Below are 25,349 nucleotides of genomic sequence, written 5' to 3' on the forward strand. Positions count from 1 at the left end.
TATATACTAGGTGCCCAATCCATATAATTCAGTACGAGTACCATTCGCCTGCAACCTGGGGGAGGGAGGGGTATGCGATGAGATCAACTCATAACAATCACGAGAAAGACTAGTTCTTCGAACACAATAACCAAAGTATCAAGAAGGCTCAAATCATAAAATATAAATTCTTTCTATTTAGAATCTATTTCTGAGAAGTAGCTAGCAAAAAACAAGCTCTTCAAAATAAAACTCTCGCTATCTATTTTTTCAATAACAGAACTAGCATACGAGTACAAATCGCATATGTGTGTATCTAAGTCGCAATAAGCAAACACCAGCCAGCAGATTTTAGACAAATCTAGGTGCATAATAATGCGTCCTCTCAAACTTCAATAAACGTAAGAGGTATACAGTAATTTTCAGTAGACTCTTCCCGGTCTCTCGACTCCTCTATCCTTCTTCCAAACTTCTGGACGTACATCTAGTTGGCGAGACGTGTAGGTAAATCTTTGTTTTGGAAAGCCTGAGCTCCTTCAACGAGTCTTCTCTCAGTGTTCTTTCTGCCGTTAACGAAATCTGGGTAGTTGAGAGTAAGCTCAACAGCTCCGTTCACAATGTGATCAGCTGCCTCAACACCCAACATGAACGAGTGATCTTGGTTTCCAACTTCGTATCTCCATGAACCGAAACGTCCTCTGGAATAGATATCTTTCTCTTGAAGTTTTGGCAAGAGTTGAGTCAAGACACCTTCTCTCTCGAGGGATGGGGTTGGGTAGCCGTGGTCTATAGTAAAGATTAGTCTATGTTGATGTGTAGATAAAGTCGGGAAAGATGCTTACCGAAAGCTCTGTGATAAGTGGAAACAATCTCATCGGTTGATTTGATCATCTCAGTGTTAATCAGACCTTGAATGGAATCTCTAAGGATGTTCTCCACATCGACTGCCTTCTTGGTAGATTGGGAGATTTCCAACATGATGGACCAGTAAGGACCCTCTTGAGCCTCAGAAGACTTTGGTTTGCTGCCATCTGCGTGGTATAAGGTAGGAAGCTTAACGGATTTCTCAGGTTGGTTGTATGGGGAGTAATTTGAGAAGATGGTTGCTCTGTAGAATGGGCAGTCGTCTTCTGGGAAGTAGAGCTATGGAAAATGTCAGCACGTGAAAACGGGTGATACTCGGAATTAAGCCAAGAAATTTGAGGGGTCACCGCTTTGGCAGAAAATAATATCGAGACAAAAAAGTGGAAAAGGAACTTACCCAGCATTTGTCTCCAATGTTTGCTGGTCGCTCTCCTCTAATTCCAACACCAACAACGTGGGTTGTTGAGTAGAACAGATCCTTGCTCAAAGTAATGAGTGCCTTGTCTTCCATTTGCTCGACAAGTTGATCAACAGCCATGGTGGTAATCAACTTCTTGTAGCCAATGGTCTTGCCACTGGATAGAGTGACAGTGTGTGCATCAGCGTCGACTTTCTTAACCTCTCCTTCTTTTCCAAACAAGGTCTTCTCCTTTGGCAAAGTCTTTGCGACTGCGATCCAAATACCACCGGTACCATCGCGGGCAGGGAAGCGGAAAGTGGCGTTAGGACCCCAGTTTCCAGCAGTCTTGTTGAGAATAACGTTCTTGACGACAGTCTTCACATCTGGAGCTGCAACACGCTCACCGAGCCATGCACATTGCATCTTTTGTATCATTAGCATAATTTCGTGTAACAGAGTGAAAGGGGAATACAAACATCAGTGGTTGGAACTGCCCAGACCTTGTAATTGTATGGTCTCATGAACAAGTTTGCGATTCCCTCACCCATATTTCTAACGATCCACTCATCGAAATCCTTGGGTTTGGTGGTAGCAGTGCGAGCTGCTAATGCGGCATCAACCATGCCATCAACACACTTGACTTGTTCCTCCTTTGGCAGAACGGAAATGTTGTTTTGGAATGGGTAAGGAACCCAGAGGTTCTTGCAGCGGACATAAGAGACACGCTCGTGTGTGTACCAATCATCTTCTTTTGGCAAAGCCTCATCAATGCAGTCGTCAAAGTATTTATAATGTGAGAAAATAACGTGTCCGCCAACATCGTAGAGCTGTGAATTGGAAGTTAGAAAATTGCATTTGCCACATTTGTCATTGAATGTTGAGATAACTTACGAAGCCCTCAGGAGTGGTATCTGTAGAAGCAAGTCCACCAGGAGTTTCGTTCGAATCAATGATCATCCATGATGCAGTATTCTGCGATTGTGGTCAGTAAAAAGGTTCTTCCAAGTTGGCGGTGTGTATCGCTGGGTAGAAAGACACTCACAAGTTGATTCAAACGCTTTGCAGCTCCAAGACCAGTTGGTCCAGCTCCAATAACAAGAACATCCACGTTGCTACACGTGCCAATTAGCTTGAGGATGCCACGAATGGAGATTTCATTGCGCAGATGATGGTGTGGTGGATGAGGGGGGCAAAGGTCGAGGTAGTGAGAAGGGTATACATACATATCGGCCATTTTGTAAGTCTATAGAGTATCGTTTGAAGGGTATGATTGGGTATAAATTGGAGAGAATTCTTGAACAGAGAGAGGCGGACGAGAGGTCTTAATAAGGTATTAGAAGAGGAAAGTAAAGGTGGCTAGATGTATGGTATCTTTTCCCTTATACTCGTTCTGCCAACTGGTATGTATGAAATGACAGCACCTGGGAAAATTATGGAACACCAATTGAAGAATCTCGGTGGGTTGTTAAAATGAGGGTGAAATAGCCCACGTACCTTGAGCAAGGATGAAAGGGTCGAAGAGGATTAAATTCGACTCTCTTAACTCAAATTAATTACCTATTTGAACTAGGGTGGCTCGAGGGTGGTTAATGTTCCCGTCCTCTCTCATCTGTGAACATTGAACATCGCTTCTGGACCGGTAGACGGATAATGATGGTAAACGCTACAACCGAATTTGGATAAGAACGAAATGGAATCTGAAGCATGGATCATGAAAAGCTTATCTATTGGCTTGGTCTCGGCATCAACCTTGAAAGGTTGATTCTCGAACCTTGGGACAGGATATTAAAAGAATATAAAACTTCATCTAAGTATGAGACTACAACATCGGAAGAGAACGTATCAACGTCGAAAACGGTAGTATTTCATGCCTCTCCCTCACTTACAAGTGATGTGTGTGTCTTTAATAACTTTAATCGTAACCTTATAGAAAAGAAATCCCCCAAAACAGTTGGATCATCCTAGATTCCTTCGAATGCAAACTGTGGAATACGTATTTTCTTTGAGCCGACGATTGTGGGAGACTTTAATCTACTTGCAGGTTCTCAATGGGATCATCTGTGATTTGGATGTTGTTGATTTCACGATGGATCATCTCCTTCTCCACAACCTTTGGGGACGTCTTGGCCGAGTATCGCAACATCGAGCACTCACAAACCACATATTTACCAAGTCTACTGAACACCTACTGTACGCACCCGTTCCTTTCCTTGATCGACAAGAAACTATCCTCCAACTTCGTTCCCGTCTGTTGTGCGCCCTCACCGTTCACCGTTTATTTACCGCAATGCAAGAACCCCTCGGGAAGCATCATGCATGTTACCGGCGTTGTGATAAGAAATTCCTGTAATCACCTGGGAGCTTGGTTCCCTCTACATTTCTATAAACTGCAATCTTCTGGCAGAGCAATCGAGTCAGACTTTCATCAAATGAATATCAACATGGATAATCCGCCGATCTCCAAACATCATGAGCGATATAAAAAGGTGTGAAGTCTTATACAAATGAAAATCGGTTGCAAGTAAACTTCAGGCGAGGATGAGATTACTGGGAATATCCTCAATATCGTATCAGCATGTCTATTCGGGTTTCCGGATCTCATCTCTGAGACAAGCTCACGAGTTGAACTTCTCCACAACTTTGGAAAAAGTTAGTTCGATGTATAGCTAGACCGACCTTTTTGCGGTGACTATCCGCGAAAGTCCACATTTATCTGGCCATCCAGTGGCCTACACCAGGATTGACGTTTGACAGAAAAATACATGAAAGGATCAGCACCTTCGACTAATCTCTCAAGTAAATCGATCAAATTATCATACAGTAGCACGGGAGTAGCCAATTTACAACACTGAGCTTTGGTCCCTTTTGTTACCCCTCTGGAGAACGTCAATATGGGACCAATTAATTAGATTTAGATTTGAGTATATCGTGAGGGAACAAGGGGGCCAAGAAGGCCAATGATGATGATGCCATTGACAGATCTCTTGGTGTAACTTTTGATCTTCGCAGACGAACAAGGGGAAGCAAAGCAAAAAGATTTATTCAGGGGGTGGCGCCAGAGCTTCACAACAAACGGCTTAGGGACACAAGGTATGGGTATCACCTTTTCCAAATGACGAGGCTGAGAATCTGAGATTGAGGACATTTTAGAGTCAAGAGGTTGTAGATCTACTGCCAAAAGTTTCAATATCTCTAACAAGTCATCGCATATTCGATGATCAGAAGGCTGTGTAACGATGTCACTGTGATGGAAATAGAAATTCCCTTTCTTTAGCTGGGATGATTCAAACATTCAAGACGATGATTTGATGAAGAGTAGCGGGATATTGAACTTGATTTTGGTATGCAATAGTCGAATTGAGTTACGGTCGTTCTAATTCTTTGGATTGCACTCCAATACATAATTAACAAATACATGGCATACATTGTCATAACCCTGCCATTGCCTTCAAATCAAAAAAAGGGGGGAAGATCAAAAGTGATTGCGCGTTTGCCGGCCCTTTTTTTTTCGGACGGCGTACTCTAATTGGTAAGCTCAAGCCACAGCTATCCAATACATACCGGTACCTACTCTGTTTAGAGACTTGATTGGTATGCTCAAATCGATCTGGACTACCTGGATGTATACCAGGTAGGTAGGACTTGTTGTTGGGACCTCCCTAATAGACGACAAGATTCATTATCCCCAATGCTGTTAGACAATGTTCATTTTCATCTAAATAAGGATTAAAGCTTTTCCATTCGCTTCTTTGAAACCTTCGAGAAGAGGATGGCTTCTAATTAAGCTTCGAATGTATAAATAACTTGAAAACGAATGAAGGAGGAAATGAATTTGTGGTATCTACCTAGGAATGTGCAGAAATAGAAATGGAGATGGAGATGGAGATGGAAATGATAATGAAATATACTTTTCCGGTTAACCACACTAGACGTGACCTACCTACCTTGGTAAGCGACCCAGGACATGAGGGATAATAAGAATGATAATGATAATGATAATGATAGTCCACGGGTACTCTAATATATTTGATTATTGACATTCTTGATGCTTGACAGAGAGTTACGTATGATGTATAATTTAATCTGGGCCCCGAAGTCTTCTAGCCGGGTAGATGAATATCCACTTTGAACCTTACTACCCAGTATCCATATTAACAGAGGACTCCAACTAGAGTGAGTAGGTATTAGATAGGTATGCACGATGTACCTCTTATTACCTAGTACTGCCATCTAGATATCTGTACCTGTAACCTTGAGCCTACCTAGGAGGTAGCATTGAAATCACGTCGAGAACTTGACCTCAAATCAAAGAGGTAATTATATTATTGAGTCCCCAGTACGATAGATCCGATCCATTCACAAGGACACAAGGACACAAGGACACAAGGACATAAGGACATAAGGACCACTTCTCTCACTCACTTCAGTCCTTTCTTCTCTTGTCATTTCAATCTTTTCTCCTCTCAATTTACTTCTTCACCTCTTCTTCATTATTTCATTCTTTGGTAAAACAATACCAAGTTCCAATCCTTCCAATCTTTCAATTTCGCCTCATAGCGCAAAAAAACTCGATAATCGTTCTCCATTGGGAATTCTAACCTTTCCGATCGTTATCTAGTGCTTGGCACACAGGAAAACGCGTACAACCCTCATTACTGCCCTTACATCTAGATTGTGATCTTTCACATTAAACATCTCCAACACATTTGAAGTATCATTGCACCAATTTTTCAACAACGCATCTCGCAATCATGACTGAAGAAAAGGTTCGAGTTTCCGGAGAGATCTCCAGGTCGGCAGATTCTCCTGTCCTTCCTACAGTTAATCCTGCCGCCGAGAAATCAGAACCTCCAAAGGCTGCTGTACACCCAGCATTTTATGTTATGTAAGTTAGAATCTCATCATCAATCAAAGTAAACAATTCGCTGACGTCTTCTCGAAAGGACATGGATTTTCTTCAGTTCCAGTGTTATTCTCTTCAACAAATGGATCTTGTCGACCGTCGGATTTCGTACGTTTTTTCCAGCTGGGTCGCTCCCTGCGATTGCACCATTTTTACTCGCGACCATGAATTAACAGTTCTGCAGATTTCCCAATCTTCCTCACATCATGGCATCTTGGATTCGCGACTTTGATGACGCAAATTCTCGCACGAACGACCAAACTTCTCGATGGACGAAAGACGGTTAAGATGACGGGTCGTGTATACTTGAGAGCTATCGTGCCTATTGGAATCTTCTTCAGTTTGAGTTTGATTTGCGGAAACTTGACATATCTCTATCTCAGTGTTTCTTTCATTTCAAATGCTCAAGGTATGTTGAATAGCTAGAGATGGAATGTCAATGTGTTAACACTCGATTGTAGGCTACTACTCCTGTCGCAGTCTTGCTCACCAGTTGGGCTCTGGGAGTTGCCGAACCCAACATGAAAACCCTCTTCAACGTCTCCTTCATTGTTATCGGTGTCGTCATCGCATCCATTGGAGAAATTGACTTTGTGGTCATTGGTGTTCTTTTCCAAATTGGAGGTATCATCTTTGAGGCTATTCGAATTGTCATGGTTCAAAGACTTCTCAGCTCTGCCGAGTTCAAGATGGACCCATTGGTATCCCTTTACTATTTCGCTCCAGTTTGTGCCATCATGAACTTCTGCGTCGCACTTTTCTGGGAAATTCCAACCATGACCATGGGCGATTTCTACAATGTTGGATTTTGGACTCTTTTGGCCAATGCTATGTGCGCATTCATGTTGAACGTTTCCGTTGTATTCTTGGTAAGAAAATCACATTTGGTAAAGACAAAACTCATTACTAACATGATATGTAGATTGGCAAAACCTCCGTTCTCATCTTCACTCTCTGCGGTGTTTTGAAAGATATTCTCCTCGTCTGTCTTTCCGTCATCATCTGGGGAACTTTCATTACCCCACTCCAATGCTTCGGATATACTATTGCTCTCGGTGGAATGGTTTGGTTCAAGCTTGGTGCTGAAAAGATCAAGGGTTATCTTGCAGAAGGTGGACGCCAATGGGCAGATCTCGGCTCCCGTCGACCAGTCCTCCGCAAAGTTATCGTCTTTGGTCTTATTATTACCACCATTTTCACTCTCCTCGGTGGATTCGCACCCTCATACGATATCCACGCAAGCGAATATATTAATGCCGCTAAAAACGCCGTTGGAAGCTCGTAAAGTGTTTCTTTGTTAAATACCTTGCCGAAGCATATTTCTTTTCGCTTCGGTAATGGATAAGAAAAGTTTGGGGTATATGATTCTATTGTAAACCATATACCATATGATGTGGTTCAATGGGTTGGATCAATTGAACCATGAGATGTCTTTCAAAAGTACATACTAGACGCCCCTGCATATTGTGCTCTTATGCCATTATACAAGTAGCTTAGTTAGCTCGGTCTGGCACTAGCGTTATTATTTTCTTTGCGATACTTGATACGAATTTTCTTCTTGATAATTCTTTTGCAGAAGCGGGCATGATGTTTTACAATATCATGTTTGACATGAAAGATAGTATCCTTGATAGACGAATGAATGGTTTAGGGTGGGATGGTATGGTTTGGGGAATGCACGGATATGCATGCATTCATGTATAAAATGGGGACGGTGTATGATTTTCTAGGTTGATTGTGTGAATAGCAATGTGTGAATAGCAATGTGTGAATAGCAATGTGTGAATAGCAATGTGTGAATAGCAATGTGTGAATAGCGAATATGTTAGAAGATCACTATAGAATTAAAGTTATATACATATATATTTAGGCTATATGAATTGTGAATTTACTTGCTTGGTTGTTGAAGTTGGGGGTTTGAGTGAGGAGTTGTGGGATTGTGATGGATAGTAGGTAGTAGGTACCTAGGTAGGGTTATTTTTATTCTATTGGTATGTGTGTGTGTATGTGTGTATAAATCTAAATCTAGTACGTAGAACTTGTGTAAACTGAAAGTATGAATGTACGCAGGTACGTATGTGTATACTTTACTTGAGCGACTAGAGAGTATAGAGTAGAGAGTAGAGAGTATAGAAAATGTGGATTTCGCTGGTGAGTCTGAGATGGTGATGGGTGTGAGTGTAGAGGGAAGAGGGAAGAGGGAAGAGTATGTGCGGGGGATGGGATGGAGGGATAGAGGGATATTGTGTAGTTGTGGTTTTGGTTGAGTTGTGGTTGTGTTTCAGTGGGATATAGGGGTGAGAGGTGAGGGGTGAGGGTGAGGGTGAGGGTGAGGGTGAGGGGTGAGGGTGGAGGGTGAGGGTGAGGGTGAGGGTGAGGGTGAGGGTGAGGGTGAGGGTGAGGGTGAGGGTGAGGGTAGGAGTAGAGGAGAGAGGCAGAGAGGCAGAGGCAGAAAGATAGAGAGGTAGAGAAGGATTTGGGGTAATAGTGGGTATGTTTTTTTTAGGGGGGAGGAGAGGGAAGGTGGCGGATTCCAGGAAGGAAGATTGTTGGATTGTAGATGCTGGATTGTATGTAATTTTCATATGAGAAATTTGGAGTTGGGGGTGTTTGGTTAGTTGTTGGTTGTTAGTTGGTTTCTTTTTGGTGGGGAGGGAGGTAGGGAGGGTAGCTGTTTCTTTGCCTCTAGATTTTCTTTGTGGGGTCTTTTTCTTTTTCTTTTGATGGGTAAGTGAGGGTGAGAAAAGAGGAGGGTAGAGAAGGAAGGAATTTGGATTGTAATTGTAAGGGGAGGATCGGAGGGGAGGGGAAGGGGAAGGGGATCTTTTATTTATGTTTGAATGAGTGCATCTATCTGGATAAGAATCATAATGTATAAGGTTACTGTTGTAAATGTAAATGTATACTATTATAAACTTGGAAATGTATAACGTGGATTATTATTGATATTATTTATTTACTCACTTGTTTACTCATGCTTTAGCGATTGCATAAGAGAGGTGTGATATTTGAAAGGGGTATAATGGAGAGTATAAGTATGAGTATGAGTATTGAATATGAATATGAATATGAATATGAATATGAATATGAATATGAATATGAATATGAATATGAATATGAATATGAGTATGAGTATGAGTGTGATTGTGATTGTGATTGTGATGAGAAGGGTTGTGTGTAGATAATAGGTAGGTTATGCTGATAAGGATGTTTTGGGTTGTTTCGGGTTTGGGGGGGATGTGAAGGTGGTAGGGAGCTATGGGTTGAGACTTGGTGGTTTGGAGGATTTTGGGGGGATGGGGGGAGGGAAGAGGGATTTATGTTGGTGGGAGGGAGAGGAGATGAGAGGGAGATGAGAGGGGGAGATGAGAGAGGGAGACTGACGAGAGGAGATGAGAGAGGGACGATGAGAGAGGGAGATGTAGAGAGGGAGATGAGCGAGGGAATGTCTATGTATATTATGTGAGAGAATTTTTTGTTTATCTTTGTGTGTTGTGATATGATTCTAGAACTTGTATTCTGAAAATAAGTAGGTATGAAGAGGAAAGGGAACGAGAAAAAGAGTAACGAAGGAGGCATGAAATAGCTAGCGAAAGAAGAAAAGAGAGAAGAGAGAAGGAATGGAATGGGATGGGATGGGAAAGGATATATAATGATATGGGATTGAATAGTATGAGATGAGATGAGAGTTGTTTTGTATATATCATTGGCTTGTCGGTTAAAATTATTATTACTTTAGCTTTGATTTTGGTTTTGATATGGATTTTGAATATGGATTTGATATGGATTTTTGATTTTTTTGAATGATTGATTGGGAATTTGAGGGGTTGAGATTTCTGGTTTGTGGTGAGGGATGGAGGGGTTGAGTTGAGGAGATGAGTGGATTCGTATCTTTGGTTGAGGTAGTAGATAGGAGGAAAGGGATGAATGTATATCAGATGTTTTATAGATTGAGAAAGATAGGTATTGATGTGAGAATAAAAGATCGGTTTGAGAGATGGGGGATGGGGGTGGGCGCTTGATTAGGTAGCTGCAGTTTGATATTTAAAGAGCGTTGAGATTCGGAATGGGATAGAATGGAATGGGTCTTGGGAGATGTGAAATGATGTAGTTATATGGAAAAAAAAGAAGAAGCAGGAGAAGAAGGAGAAGAAGGAGATATCATGGAATGATTGTGATATGTTTCTAATGAACTAGCATATAAACAAAGACCGAGGATACCGCTTGGTTTCGCAATCTGTCAGATATCCTGGGATCGTGTTTGTAGTTGATGACTGAATTATGTATTGCTTGAGAAATATTGTGAATTGATCGATGAATGGAGAAAATTGGTGGATGGCTGTGAGGTATTTCCAATGATTGGGTATGGGTCTTGAGTGTAACTTTTTTCTTTTTGGAAAATTGGAGGGGAGTGTGATATTTTGGTATAGATAGTTGGGTTTGATGGATATTTGAGGAGGCGAGATGTTGATATAGGGAGATTGGAGGGGAGGAACTGGTAACTTTTTTGGGATGGATAAGATGGAAACTGATGAGATTGGGGCATGGAGGGGAAGGAATGAATGGAATGAGGGACATGAAGAGGCGGGGAGGAGGTGGTCATCAATTAAAGAGATGAATTGATATAGATATGAGAGTAAGCGATAATTTTCAAGGAATGAAAGGAATAAAAGGTGGAAGTGCTAAGGGGGTAAGCGAAAATACATAAGAGTAAATGTTAGTTTGAAAGGGAGAAAGGTATAAGAGCAGATTATAAAAATGAATGAAAATAACCGTCAAGCATGGTGAGTAGAAGAATAATTATAGAAGAGGGAGAATGCAAATTTTCGGAAACCCAATAGGAATATTGATTCCCCAATTGGAGAAGGTGGATGGATAACAGATTGAGGGAGGAGAAGATATGAAGAATTGTAATTTGGTTTGATATCAAGTCATAATCGTCAGATGAAACCCTTCAACCGGGTAAAAACGGATAGAGCTGATCACTTGATTTTTATATGGATATTATATAGGTATATAATTGAGGAGATAGGTATACCTAGGTGATTTGAGACTACTCCAGATAGCAATCATAACGTTATATATCTTATTGAAATGATAGTCTATTCACAAGCCTAGGAGAGGATGAAAATGGTCGCAAGGAGGAGATGGAAATGATGATGAGAATGTTATGAGGATAAGAGGTTTCGTATTGAAGAAGTAAGATACTAGATAATAGTTATAGGTAATTAAACCAGAATGGAGAGGCAGGTAGAAGTAGTAATGTAATAAGCGAGAACGTCCTTTAATGGATTAGCAGGTTACGGTGGAGGAAGAGTCCAAGAAGGACTGAATCATGAGGGCTTGATATTGGGGTATAAGAGCTCGTATATGGTCGGTTTGAAGTGGGGGACTATGGATATTTAGGTATAAATCTAGGTAGTATTCAGAATTCATGAAATGCTTTTATTCTGATGTCTAAATGTCAATTCAAGTCGACATAGGTGGTTGAAACATGAGAGAAGTAGATGAAAGTTACGAGTAGAGCACGTTGAAATTTGTAGGTGTTATATCCACTCTTGAAATTATTTAGGGTTTTGCTAACAACATCACCCTGTCTCAGCCTGTTGCCCTACCTAGGTATCTAGATCTTTCACGATTCAAAGTCGAACTGGTGGGCGGGCTTGGAAGATTTGCCGAAGTCTAGATGCAGATGCAGAATGGATACCAATAGGCATATGTTGAAGTACCTAATGGGAACTATACATATTGCGATACTCCCCGCCATTACCGTTCCAATATCGATAAGGGGTGAATAAAATGAATAACATGAATAAAAAATGAATAAAAAGCCCCAGTTTTCGAGAAAAATCTGAACTTGTACATATTCCAAGTTGGGGTTATCTCGATGGATGATCAATTCGCCGCCGGATGATCATCTCCGTGCAATGTCGTGAGAGAAGCTACTGTGGGGAGTACTTCGTAGATATACCTACTGACCTGCTGGTATGTGTATTCGGATACCTACCAAGGTAGGCACGGGAAGTTTTGAATTTTGATACAATCTATAGAGAAGAATGCCGTGACTAGATCACGACCGACCTAGTTACATACTCCTATTAGTACTCTCTAGAATCTCAAAACCTTCTAGATGGTTTTGAATGCGTTTCTGTACAGTCCGCCCTGTTCGTATCACAACAACAACAATGTGAGGCGTCAAGGCGTTTAGCTGCTTTTCTCGACTAAAAAAATTAAACCTTGCTTCTACCCAGTGATTTTCCCATTTTATATTGTCTTGTACTCAGTAGTGACGTAGATACATTTACTAAGCTACTTTCAATCAGGCGCATTAACGCAACAACCCCAGTCCCGCCATCGAGCACATCGAGCCCGTCTCTGAAGACATATCCGCCAAAGGTCGAAATCCCAAATATCGATCCCCTCCGAAATCGAAGATTGGTACCTACTACCGAGTTGCTGAACCCCTCCCCCTGTGTTTCGTCACATCAATTTTATCTTATCCGATCAAAACGATCTTCGAACTTACGAATAAGGCAATGAGAGAAAGTGGGTGAAGGGATTTGGGATTTGGTTGGCGATACGAGCAGAATTAAAGCTTTCCGGTGCTAGGTATGGAGGGAATTTTGCCCGTGGGGGATGATTTCAAATTTGATGGTGTTTTGGATCCGCCCCCGAGAATATTTGAGAGATTGGCCCAGATCGCTGGCTATACTTGGGACGAATCGAAAGAACCTTTTCACTCTAGCTATGATAATTGGTAAGTAGAATAAACTTCTTCCAGGAAACCTCCATGGACATGGCGTAGATGAGTAGATGCGCAGAGAGGCAGATGGTGGATGAGCATACTGGCGGATTTGTGCTGCTGGTTATTTGGAGATAATAATACTGACGAACATTCTTTACAAATAGGCAGGTCAACGGAACAAAGCATACTTCCACCCAAAGTCGACACAGCAACACAACATCGCGATCCGAGCAAAATTCCTCTCGACCTGGAACTAGAGGCACAAGTAGGACGCGTAATGCAGATAGTGAACATGGAGGAAGTGATTCCGGCATTCTTCACGACGATGTTTCCGACCACGGGAGCGTCCAGAGCTCACGTAGTTCAAGTGGGATACCAGTCATCGCGCGCATTTCTTCTCACGCCCTGAGAGAGGAACGAGCATTTCATATATGTCAAAATGTAATAAGGTCCGTGGATCCGGATGGCAACCATATTATAAGGCCAGTAGACCTGGTGCGGTTACCAAGTCAACAAGGTGATAAAGGTCCTATCGTGGTCTGCATTTTCGAACATCCGGGCTACAACTACCTGCAAAAAATGGTGGATTATGGCCCCGCTTGGTATAAAGGAAGGAAGGTAGGGATAGGCATGAGGCATTTCGGGATGATTCCTTCTCGCCGAATGAAGTGGTACCATTGCAGGCTTTTCTGGACTTTGCAGTGGGTGCCACAGAATGCTTGGAGATTCTGCATCATGGGCAGCGTCTCGTCCACGGGGAGATTAGAGGAGACGCTTTTCACATGAATGTGGAGACAGGCCGAGTCAAATTGATCAATTTTGGTTCGGGCCTCCGAACTTTCGAACATGGCCTCACAAGTACGGGATGGTCTACATTGACGAAAGAGTTGGGCGCGAAGACGAAACTCACATATATGTCACCAGAACAGACCGGTCGTATGCCTGCTGAACCTGATAGTCGGACAGATATTTACTCATTAGGGATATTGTTTTGGACTATGCTCACCCAACAGCCTGCTTTTGAAGGAGAAACTCCGATGGATATTATACAAGGTGTTTTAGGGCGACGTCTTCCATCGGTCTCAAGTATCAGACTGGACATTCCAGACGTTATTAGTAAAATTTTACAAAAGATGACGGCCAAAAACATCACGGAAAGGTACCATTCCGTCTCAGGGCTACGACACGATCTTGTAGAAGTACGGAGGCTTCTGGGCGCTGGCGACTCGACTGCTCTAAAGCACTGGAATATTGCTACAAAAGATGTTTCTTCATTTTTTATACTTCCTTCTATTATGATTGGAAGATCCGACGAGCATGACGAGGTAGTCAAGATTATCGACAAGGTCTCTCGACGTCATCTCAACTCACAGAGACAGGACTTTAACAGTTTATCATCTGGTTCCAGTTTGTCTGACGGACGTCTCGATGGCTTTGATGCTATGGCTTCGGGAAGCTTCTCCAGCGAAGAGAACACAAGTTCGGCGGAGGGAAGGTCAAATTCACTTAGTACTAACAACATGCTATTTCCTACGGATTACAGAACTCATAGAACTAGTTCAAGCCAATATCGATCCGCCGCAAATTCTCAAGAAAACTCTGTAGACGACTCTTACCGTTCAGGTACAAATCTAAAGGTTTGGGAGAGGAATAACTCATTATTGTCACTGGACACAAAAAGTCCTGCAGATAGTATGGCCGGGGAAAAGGGATCTTCTGATGGTGCAGGAAGTCTGATGAGTACGCGGAACACCACTAAATTTCGGCGCAAAGGGAGATGTGAGGTTATAAGTATAGCAGGAGCAGCTGGACTTGGAAAGAGTTGTCTGGTGCAATCCGTCCATATCGAAGCGCGGCGGCGAGGATACTTTGCAAGCTCGAAATTCGACAGTGCCAAGAAGACACCATTCGGACCAGTGCTTAAACTTTTATCGAGTCTGTTTAAGCAAGTATTCTCTGAAAGTAATACAGACACCCCGTTTCACGCGCTTCTGAAGCAATACGTCAGACCTGCGTGGCCGCTTCTTCATAAAGTACTAGGACTGCCTGAATTTTTGATTGGTCCCATGCCGTCAACCAATCCTTCCGGGCAATTCTCGCAGGGGTACAATAAAAGCCTCAGGGCAGAATTCAAACGCCGTGACTCTTCACCTTCGAGCCAAGGCAGTCTTTACAATCTCACACTGGGCTCCCAGAGTTCTCAAGATTTCCTTCGTGCAGGATCTTCAACCAAATCGGTGCGGCTGATGAACACATTCCTTGATGTACTTCGAGTCTTTGCACAACACAAATTCATATGTTTTTGTCTGGATGATCTACAGTTTGCGGACGACGAATCTTTAGATCTGATAGCTCAAATCATATCGGCACGCATGAAAATGGTCATTATTGTAACTTATCGACCTGAAGAGACTCTACCTGAAAAAATCAAGGGAATATTAGAGCCTCCGGGCGTTGAGGGTATCAGTTTGCATGCCCAGACTTTTGAAAAGACGAAGAGCGCTAACTTTATCTAGGGCACATCAAACATAATGGTATTGGAGTTACTCGAATAGTGCTCAATCCCTTGACTGAAGACGATATTTTAGAGTACATTTCTGCCACTCTTTGTCGACCAAAGAATGAAATCATTCCTCTATCCGCTGTCATCCAATCTAAAACGGCAGGCAATCCGTTTTATATTCGTGAGATGTTAGACAGCTGCCACAGAAAACAATGTATATGGTATGATTACAAGGAGAATGTTTGGAAATATGATCTCGACAGGATATTCAAGAACTTCGAAACCAAGAGCTACGATGAGGTATTGAATACTGAATTCGTCACAAGCCGTCTAAATGAATTACCTCCAGCCTCTAGGTCAATTCTTGCATGGGCTTCCCTCATTGGAACGACATTCTCATTCGAATTGGTCCAAAGACTTATGAGTGGCGAGTTTGATTCAGAGAATCACATGGTTGAATGTCCGCCGGATCGATATTATTGTTTATCACACACTCAACAAGATGCGATTGGTGGGCTTCAAGCTGCCATTCAAGCTTATATCATTGTCGCAACACAAGATGATGATCGCTTCCGTTTTGCACATGATCGCTACATTCAAGCTGCATCATCACTACGAGAGTGCAATGGCCCCAAAATGCATTTCATCATTGCGCAGACGCTCATGAAATATTATAGTGCTGATGAGCGATCCCAAGATGTGACGGCCTCACATGTTTGTGAATGCGTTGATGTTATTGTTGAACAGGTGCTACACAGACATTCATTCAGGAAGTTACTCTTCAATTGCGCCACGGCCGCTGCAGAGAGTGGAGCTCGACCGACTGCTGCAAGATTTTATGCTGTGTGCTTTCAGTTATTGCAAAAGAATCCATGGAATGACGATGAACCTGATTGCTATTATGACGAGACACTTCAACTCTATACTAGAGCTGCAGAATGTTGTCTCTACATGGGACAATACCGGGAAACAAAAAGACTTTTGTCGATCATCTTCCAAAACGCAAAAACTCCGGTTGATAAATCTCCAGCTTGGGTGCTTCAAAGTCGCACTTTTTCACAAGAAGGGGATTCAAGGAGTGCTTTTGAGGCATTGAAACAATGCTTGGCTGCCTTGGATATCGAGGTTGATGGGAATCCTAGTTTCGAAAAGTGTGACCATGATTTCAAACGTCTCTCATCAGAGATTCAATCGATCGCTGCAACACTCGTTATTGACAAGCCAATGATGGAAGACTCCAACCTTGCTGCTGCCGGCGCCGTTTTGGTGGAAACCATCAATGCAGCTTTTTGGTCCGATACTTTAACTTTCTACCAAATGACAATTGTCATGGTCCAGACTCACTTAAAGCGGGGCAGTTTTCCTCAAGCTGGAATGGCGTTTCTTCACCTGGCTACTATAGCAATCACGCGGTTTAATATGATTGAGTTTGCAAGCGATATGGGGAATGTATCATTGGCACTCATGGATCGATGGCGAGACATTTACACCTTGGGCCGTGGCGGAACCATTTACTCTCTCTTCGTTGGGCATATTCACTGGCCGCTTTCTCAATCACTCGGCCAATTGGAAAGAGCATTAGAGTATACCATTCAGGCCGGCGACAGAATGTCAACGATACTCAACTTCGGTTTCGTAGGCACACTCAAATTTTTTGCCTCAGAAAACCTGGCAGATCTTGAATCATTCTGCACTTATGGATGTGAAGAAGTCCCTGATTGGCAGGTGGACAGCAGAGGAGGGACCATGCTCATCGTCCTTAGACAAGTTTGCAGAGCGCTGCAAGGCAAGACGATAGTTACTTCACCAACAGAATGTCTCAATGATGCTTCGCATAATTCTTTATTGTACAAAGCATGGCTGAGGAATACCTTGACCAATAGTGATCGGTCGATCATGATTTATGAAGGATTTGAGATTGTCCCTCTATTTTTGTACGGTCATTACTCTGCAGCCATCACTCTAGGTGAGGCGTTCCTGGAGCAGATAGATTCTCTATGGTCTATTCGTAACACACGCTTCACAATGTTCTTTCACGGTCTTTCCTTGGCCGCATATTTTTGGGCCAAAAAACAAGATTATGTTCAAGCGGCGACTCAAAGCCCCAAGGGAGGTAGCAGATGGGATCTTGGTAAAGCATTAAAAGATACCAAGGAAAGAGTTTTCTATTTTCAGAAAAAGATTGAAGATTGGCAGGTTGTCTCAGATGTTAACTATCTGGCTTGGTCAAAGTTACTTGCAGCTCAAGTATCCGAAATGGAGAATGATCATGGAGGGGCACTGAGACATTACGAAGAAGCTTTGGATCATGCTTCTTCACATGAATTTGTCTTCGAGGAGGCTTTGGGGAATTTTCTACTTGCCGGCTTTCTCTTACGCGCCGGTTCGCGAAGGCCAGCAAAGGCGGCTTTGCAAGAAACAATCATGTTGTACCGGCAATTTGGAGCAGGAGGAATTGCCAGACATATTGAGATAGAACATAGCCTTCTTCTGCAAGGACCCACCCGCAGCCTTCGATATATGGAAACTAGTACGCAAACAGATTTTGCTGGCGATTCTGCACCCACACCATATCGTACTCTAGAAGGGGACGAGAATGACGAGCGGCAACGGGCTCATACCAATGATTCTGAGACAAAAGGCGATAGAATTGGGGCCTGGCAAGGAGGCTCCGCGAGACCTGATGCTGGTTCTGGGCTTCCAGCTCTAGATATGCTGGATTTAACGTCCATTCTCGAAAGCTCGCAAGTCATCTCTAGTGTTCTCCAGGTCGATGAATTGCTCAAAACGATGTGTGAGATTATTCTGCAGAATTGTGGAGGTCTGGCGTCAGTCGCTGCAATCGTAGTTGAAGAAGAAGATCCTATTGGGTGGAGCATAGCCGCTAGTGGTGACCCAGAGAAAGGCGCTGTGGCTCACATACCTGGGCTGCCTCTGAGTGAAACGGCACTGGTTGCCGAAGGGGTCATTCTTTACTGCACTCGATTTCGCGAGACTGTATTCCTACCTGATCTCATTAATGATGAAAGGTTTAGTAATGTTAATCCTGCTTGGTCTACCCGCAATCCCTTGGGAAAATCAGTCATTGCTATTCCGATATGCCACGGTATCAAACCATTACTTGGAGTTCTTTATTTGGAAGGCCAACCAAACGCTTTTACCGATAGAAATCTTACGGTCCTCCAATTGCTGGTCAATCAAATCGGCATCAGTTATTCCAATGCCTTGACCTTGAAAGAAGTAGAAAAGGTTTCGGCTTTCAATAATTCTATGGTTGATGTGCAGAGAAGAGCTTTAGCTAAAGCTTTGGAGGCTGAGACAAACGCTAATTTGGCAAAGGCGGAGGCACTTCGCAATGTCAAATTGGCCGAAGAAGCTGCTAAAGCCAAATCTATCTTCCTGGCAAACGTGAGTCACGAATTACGCACTCCATTGAATGGAGTCATTGGAAATTCAGAACTTCTCCGTGATAGCGATCTTCGTAAGGAGCAAGCGGAGATGGCTGATTCGATCCGTGTTTCTGCGGATCTACTGCTCACTGTCATTAACGATATTCTAGACTTCTCTAAGATGGAAGCTGATAAGATGAAGCTTTTTATTGTAGCATTCAATGCTGATGAGATGATACGAGAAGTTGTCAGATCTGTTTCATATAGCAACAGAGACAAGAAGAGCTCTCGAAATGTGGAAATCATTCAAGATATAAATCTTCCGCAATCTCTGATTTATGGAGATCCGGTCAGACTCCACCAAGTTCTTGGTAATCTTATTGGAAATAGTTTGAAATTCACTGAGAATGGTTCTATCACTGTCGGTGCTAAAACAGATTGGGAAACCAAAGATGCCGTTAAGTTGACTTTCTGGGTCAAGGATACTGGAATTGGCATACCAAGACAGCAGCTGCTCAAATTGTTCAAACCCTTCTCCCAAGCAGACAATTCTACAGCTCGTCGCTATGGTGGATCTGGTCTCGGACTTAGTATCTGTAAGTCACTTATAGAATCGATGATGGGTGGACAAATAGAGCTTGAGAGTGTCGAAAACCAAGGCACGACTGTCTGGTTCTCTGTAACTTTCAATAAAGCCAATCCGGAAGTTTCTGCAGGAGATACTCAGTACGAACCTCCGCGTGAAGCTATTCAAAAACCCATCGAGGCCCCAGGAGTACAACCAGTCCCTACTGAATTCAACGATTTCTCTCATATAAGTCGAGACGCTTTGCGAATCTGTATTGCCGAGGATAATCCTATCAATCAAAAGATTGCTATCCAATTTATGCAAAAGCTGGGATTCAAAATTATTGATGCTTACGACAATGGAATGGCAGCTGTGGAGGGCATTAGGCAAAAGGCTCGCGAAGGCAACCCATATCATATTGTTCTTATGGACGTACAAATGCCTGTTCTTGATGGATATGAAGCCACCAAGTTGTTACGCAAAGATTCAATTGATGCAGTCAGAGGCATTCTTGTCATTGCGATGACAGCATCTGCTATTCAAGGGGATAGGGAAAAGTGCTTGGCTTCTGGTATGAATGATTATCTGGCCAAACCTGTTCGATCGGGGATTTTGAAGAAGAAATTAGATCAATATCTTCAACAGGTAAGTTGCACAAAAGTCGTGGAGAGAGAAAATGCTAATATCACCTAGGCTCCTCTCTCCCTACCAAACCTTAACGTAGATGCGAAAAAAGTGGCACGAGATATCCTTCAAGGGGCTAAAGATGAAAAAACTATAAATGGTGCGAGGGCTCCTTCTCTCCCAAACGCAAAGGATACATTTATAGATGAAAATGAGCGAAGTGCTTCCTCTTCACCTGCAAATCGAGCACCACGAACAAATTCTGTTGAAAGTAGTTTTTCACCTTTACCTTCAAACCGATCGCCATCAGCATCACATTTATCTGGAGAAGCTACACCGACTCCTCTTCATCCATATGGAACGGCTAAAAATGAACCTCATCGATTATCTGTTACGCAAATGTATTTAGATGATCTCGATAAAACACCTACTGGAGAGGACCAAGGTCATCAATTGACTGATGGGGTTGATGGGATTCACGAGAATCGTGCTCTGAATGGGTTAGCGAAGGCCGCTAGGCCTGGTGATGAAGAGTTATCGCCTAGAAGTAAACCGTCGGCATGAGAAGTCTTGACGGATAAACAAATCTCGTGTTGATGAAGATGGGTGAAGGAATTAATACAATTTGGTTGAGCCTATGTTCCATAGCAGATATTGGTTAAACGCGGATCTTAACGAAAGGTCGGTGCAAAACAAGGAAAACAAGCTAAAGTTGATACAAGAGAGGCGAGGAAGGCAAGGTCCATAAGAAGCGAAGAATTATTCATGTATGAGACGATCGTTACGAAGAAGGCAGTTTTTGTACAAAGCCGTGAGTTAAGATGTGGCAGCGGAGGATAAAGACATGGAGACTTTAGATATCCCTTCGTGATACATTGTTTGGTTTTTGATTTATCAGACTTTTGGGTGTAGCGGTGGCGTTTTTGGGCATTGCGATTACAAGTTTTTGCATGGTGATTGATGCGGTGGATAAGAGGTGGGAAGAGGAAGGAAAGGAAAAAATTGGGTTGGAATGAGAATATGAATACGAATTTGATAGGATGGTTCGCTGGATGGATAGATTAGTGAATGGCGTGCTTGATGGTTTGATAGGTTTGATGGGTCTTTTTGCGGGGGATGGAGTCGTAGAAGAGATGAGGAAGATAGGCGAGATGGGGACTAAGATGTCAATGGGTGAGAAAGTTGATGGTGAATTGGTTGGTTTGATCAATGAATGGTATATTAGTAGAATAGCATGAATGATACCAGGTTGGGAAATAGCACATATTCGTTGTAAACAATTGAAAAAGGAATTCCTGCAGTTGCTCCCGAGTACAATTGTTCTTTCATCTTTGAGAAATTGATTGTGATTAGATAGTATTTAGATGGAGACAAACAGCACAGAGGACTTGACCTGTAAGCAGGCGAGGTGATTTTCTTTCGATAGGGGATTTCGGCTCCTCGAGATGCTCTGCATTGGCGTACATGTGGATGAAGTGTTTAGAAAATATGATTTCGTTGAATCAGCCATGTTGTATTCTGTTTCGCTTGGTGGGTTGTGTATACACATAGGTATCTGCATATATATGATGGGAATTTGAAATTCGATCGATTGTCTTTGGTTGGGAGGGTTGATATTGGTGCTTAGGGATGGATAGGAGCGTAGATGGAAGTTATAAATGTGAAGAGTTGTTGGAAGTTGGTGGAGGGTTGTAGGACTAGATGTTTGGTGGGTGATTGACGGGTGTTGTTCTGTATGATTATTAAATCGAGGAGGTGGAGAGTAAGAAGATGTGATGGTAAAAAATACTGAGATCGCTGATGCCGACGAAAGCATATTTGTGAGATTAGATTTGTTGAAGTGTATCGGATATTGATAGAAATTGGAGAAGTGTTGTGGAATTTGATTATGACCGTTTCTCGATTGTTGGGTGCGGAGGAAAGTGAATGGGGACAGAATGGGTAGTAGAAAAGATAAATAGATGGAGACGCAAGCTTTTGGATGAAAAAAACGGTAGGTTATTGGCGTGCTACTAGAAGGACAGAATGTTACTTTTGTGTCGTTAAAGCTGAGATCTTTTTACTCTTGTAATATCATTTAGATTCTAGCCTATTATGTTCAGAATTTATATATACTTTCTACGTTTCAATCATAGATTCTATTCTTATGATACTAATTTCTCATTTTCAATTGTGAATTCTAGCTTTCAGGATTATTAATTCTAATTTTATACCTTATACCTTATAGGTTCTATCTTAAATATATAGATTCTTGCTATTATAGAATCTAAGTGACGCGAGAGTAGACTTAGGTCAATTTTAGCGTCATCAGAGTAATACATTGAAACCCTATTGTTCGCTTCTGGAAGTAACATCTCAAATCAATCGTCTAAATTGAATATATACACTACCCCAAACGTCTACTCTTCCATCAAGCCCCCACCTCTGCATAAATAGCCTTCTCAAACTCTTCAAACATCTCTATAATCTGCTTATCCGCAGTAGGTATCAACTGACTCCCATAAATTCCACTAACACCTGCTTCTCGATCAGCCCACCAAAGTAAATTTGGCAATCCGCCCCAATGCATTGCCCCTTTTCTTCTCCTCCCTTCCAAATCTTCCAGAACTATCATTCCTCCTAACCCATAATCAAGTTTCGTATCGACTGGAATTGAGGGGGTCAATATTTGGCGTACATCCGGAATCTGACGCGCGTAATTTATAGCCGCCAATTGCGGTTCTGTCAATTGCGCTTCAAAAAGCTTGTCATTCATCGTTTTGCTGAGAAGCTTCTCGTCTGAAATTGTGATGCTGTGCAAGATCTTTTGGTATGAAGGTACACTCATATGAGCTCCCGCTCCGCCTGCGTCGTCGGGGTGCTCTGGTGACCAAAATCTAGTCTCGGCGTGGACGAGCGCACCGGTGGCATCGGCGGCGGTACCGAAGGGAGTAATGCCTCCGACACGAGTAGCCTGATCAAACAAGCGTGAAAGTAAATCAGGATTTTCATCGATTTGGAATGCGAAATCTGTGATGCCAAGGGGTGTGCATATGTATTTGTTATAGTAGTCTTGCAATGTCATGTTGTTGGCTCGTGAGACCATTAGACCGGCCCAATCATGTCCGGCTATGTTAGAGAAATCTTGTCAGCTTTTGTCTCTCTTCTTTGCTTGTGAGGTTTGGGGATATAAAAAGAGGGGAAACGCACTAGAATAATCCCAAGAAGCCCCAGGTTCAGCTGTCAATGGGGTTTTGCAACGTGATATCAGGGTTCCTTTGTCAAGCGTGGCAACTTCACCTCGTGTTGCTCGCCAGCGAATCAAGTTAGCCGTGAAGACATCGTATGCTAGCCCGGACGTATGGGTGAGAAGCATACGGAGCGTGATGTTTCTAGTAGCCTTGACAAGTATGGGCTTTTCCTCGGAATCGAATCCCTGGATGATATCAAGTTCCTCGAGTTTGAGTTCAGGGAGGAGTCGGGAAACATCTTCATCGAGAGTGAATTGGCCGCGCTCAACACATTGGAGAGCACAAATCGAGGTTATGAGTTTGGTGCAGGAGGCAATCGAGAGGATGGCGTCTGTTTTCAAAGGTGTGGATGAGTCAGGGTGAAGAGAACGAGGTCCGTATGATGAGGCGTGAACGAATGATCTCGTAGCATTGCTGGCAGCTGTGACGGCACCTGGAATTTTACCTGCAGAAATTGCAGACTCAATTTTGGAGTTGAATGAATCCATGATGAGGTAGGAGGAAGTGATTTTGTTCTGGATAGATAGCTTGTCAAAGTAGAAATGCAGGTAGATAGAAGAGTGTAGTCAGAATAATACCTGTGTTAGACAATATGATATCGAGGGGAGGAAGACTCCTTAAATAGTGATTGAAGACTAACTAGGTAGTTGTCGTTCTCTCAATCACACCTTGTGTGATTAGCAAACCAGTTTTAAGGTTTACTTGGCTCGCAACTACATTTTAGCAGGACGTTGTTATTCCAAGACATTATATGTGGCAGCATGCATCTCATCTAAGACCAACATTACCCACATGCGTTGTCCAGCGAGCTCGAATGATATGGTTCAGCATTGTCTCAAATTGCCGCTTCAGCCAAGGACAGTCCCAAGATTACTGGTATCCTAGCATCAATGAACATTACGCACAGAAAGATGAGAACCAAAGAACTGCTTCGAAATCACAAACTTGTGTTTACTACCCTTTCGGCCGATACTGTGTATTTTCCCCGTGATTTCATCTCTATCTCAGATCATTGCTGACCAACTCAGCGCACAAACATGTGGACATTATGCGATTCTCCACAAAGTACATAACTACCTACCGGAAGGTGCCGGTAGGTCACCAAGGAGAGCCCCCGCAAAGATACGCAGAGTGGTGGGGGTATCTTGGCCCTAGGTAGCTTCTAAACTACGAGCGGGTTAAACTTAGAGCTGTTGATTAATAATAAGCTTAATAATATCTTGCTGGAGATCAAGATCATGTCCGCAGAAGGATATAATCGCGATAGTTTTTGTATACATGTCCGGAAGGTTGGACCCACATTGCAGCGTCGGACATTTCTAAATTCCCTTTGTCCGTCCAGTTGGTTTATATAGAGTGCAACAGTTCTTAGGAAATCTGTTGCGACTTTTCCTTTCTGGAAGGAAGATCCAAGGGTTTAATAGTGACCAATGAATATCCATGGATACTTCTGATATTCGCTTGTCATTAGATGGAAAGTGGACAGCAATTCGGTACAAACGTATGAGATCTAAGCCCCGAGCAGGGATAGAAAAACCACGAGAAACCACGAGCCCAAGTTATCTTTCCGTTGGAAACCAACTGTTGTTTCTAAATCGGTACTGGTATACCCGATTTCCAACTGAGATCATTGTAGATCCCCAGATCTAGCTTAGTGTAAGCCCCTACATAAATCAGAATGATAGATGAAAGCTGGAGGCTTAGCGGGGTCCGCTTCATTGGAATGCTCGCTTTGCATGCCGCAAACTACGAGTGAACCAAAAATGGGATGCTTGTTTTCATTGACTGAAAGAAGTATGGTATAGAGTGAGACGGGTAAGGCTTATGGCCATTGCTTACTGTGGAGGCTTAGATCCGGATATTTAGGACAACTCTAAAATATAGGAAGCGCTGGTCTCAGTCATTTTTTTGAGCGTGTGGCCACCGAGTAATTGTACATGAGATAACAGTATGTTGAACAATGCTTTGAACTAATGAAGTGCCGTGTTCTGTAAGGAATAATCTACCAGCAATCAAACCTTTCAATTCAAGCTCCCTAAGCTTTAATGCTCGTTTTGAATGAAAGTTCTTATGCATCGAGGATACTTCGCATGATAAGTCTAGCTCGATGAGTCAAGCTTCCAAATCCAAACGTACGGTAAAGT

General features: G+C 42.7%; 4 protein-coding genes across 4 annotated transcripts; 2 read left to right on the top strand and 2 right to left on the bottom strand.

Moving 5' to 3' along the window:
- Positions 1-141: 141 nt before the first annotated feature.
- Positions 142-2,831, bottom strand: EAF02_003237 (uncharacterized protein). Its single transcript, XM_038899285.1, has 8 exons — positions 2,738-2,831; positions 2,467-2,564; positions 2,286-2,355; positions 2,135-2,215; positions 1,720-2,070; positions 1,241-1,666; positions 822-1,122; positions 142-765 (listed from the first exon to the last, which is right to left on the bottom strand). The coding sequence occupies exons 2-8, from the start codon at positions 2,475-2,477 to the stop codon at positions 464-466; spliced, it is 1,542 nt and encodes a 513-aa protein (XP_038761573.1). The 5' UTR covers positions 2,478-2,564; positions 2,738-2,831; the 3' UTR covers positions 142-463.
- Positions 2,832-5,994: 3,163 nt separating this feature from the next.
- EAF02_003238 (uncharacterized protein) lies at positions 5,995-7,431 on the top strand (the record flags this gene model as incomplete). Its single annotated transcript, XM_038899286.1, has 5 exons — positions 5,995-6,128; positions 6,187-6,254; positions 6,331-6,555; positions 6,627-7,015; positions 7,069-7,431. 5 exons carry the CDS (start codon positions 5,995-5,997, stop codon positions 7,429-7,431), a joined length of 1,179 nt encoding a protein of 392 aa, XP_038761574.1.
- A 5,326-nt stretch (positions 7,432-12,757) lies between these two features.
- Positions 12,758-21,278, top strand: EAF02_003239 (uncharacterized protein; the record flags this gene model as incomplete). Its single annotated transcript, XM_038899287.1, is given in 5 exon segments — positions 12,758-12,903; positions 13,056-13,509; positions 13,527-15,357; positions 15,408-19,996; positions 20,045-21,278. 5 exon segments carry the CDS (start codon positions 12,758-12,760, stop codon positions 20,537-20,539), a joined length of 7,515 nt encoding a protein of 2,504 aa, XP_038761575.1. The 3' UTR covers positions 20,540-21,278.
- Positions 21,279-22,385: 1,107 nt separating this feature from the next.
- EAF02_003240 (uncharacterized protein) lies at positions 22,386-23,693 on the bottom strand (the record flags this gene model as incomplete). Its single annotated transcript, XM_038899288.1, has 2 exons — positions 22,386-23,083; positions 23,165-23,693. The coding sequence occupies 2 exons, from the start codon at positions 23,691-23,693 to the stop codon at positions 22,386-22,388; spliced, it is 1,227 nt and encodes a 408-aa protein (XP_038761576.1).
- Between the last annotated feature and the right edge of the window lie 1,656 nt (positions 23,694-25,349).

This window comes from Botrytis sinoallii, assembly GCF_014898435.1.
Source record: "Botrytis sinoallii strain Bc 23 chromosome Unknown BSIN_004, whole genome shotgun sequence".
Lineage (NCBI taxonomy): Eukaryota > Fungi > Ascomycota > Leotiomycetes > Helotiales > Sclerotiniaceae > Botrytis > Botrytis sinoallii.

Excerpts from the sequence above, each read along its gene's own strand:
- EAF02_003237 (XM_038899285.1), bottom strand. Across the intron at positions 1,667-1,719 it reads GGGCAGTTCCAACCACTGAT|ATGCAATGTGCATGGCTCGG; the intron begins GTTTGTATTCCC and ends ATGATACAAAAG. Across the intron at positions 1,123-1,240 it reads ACATTGGAGACAAATGCTGG|CTCTACTTCCCAGAAGACGA; the intron begins GTAAGTTCCTTT and ends CATTTTCCATAG.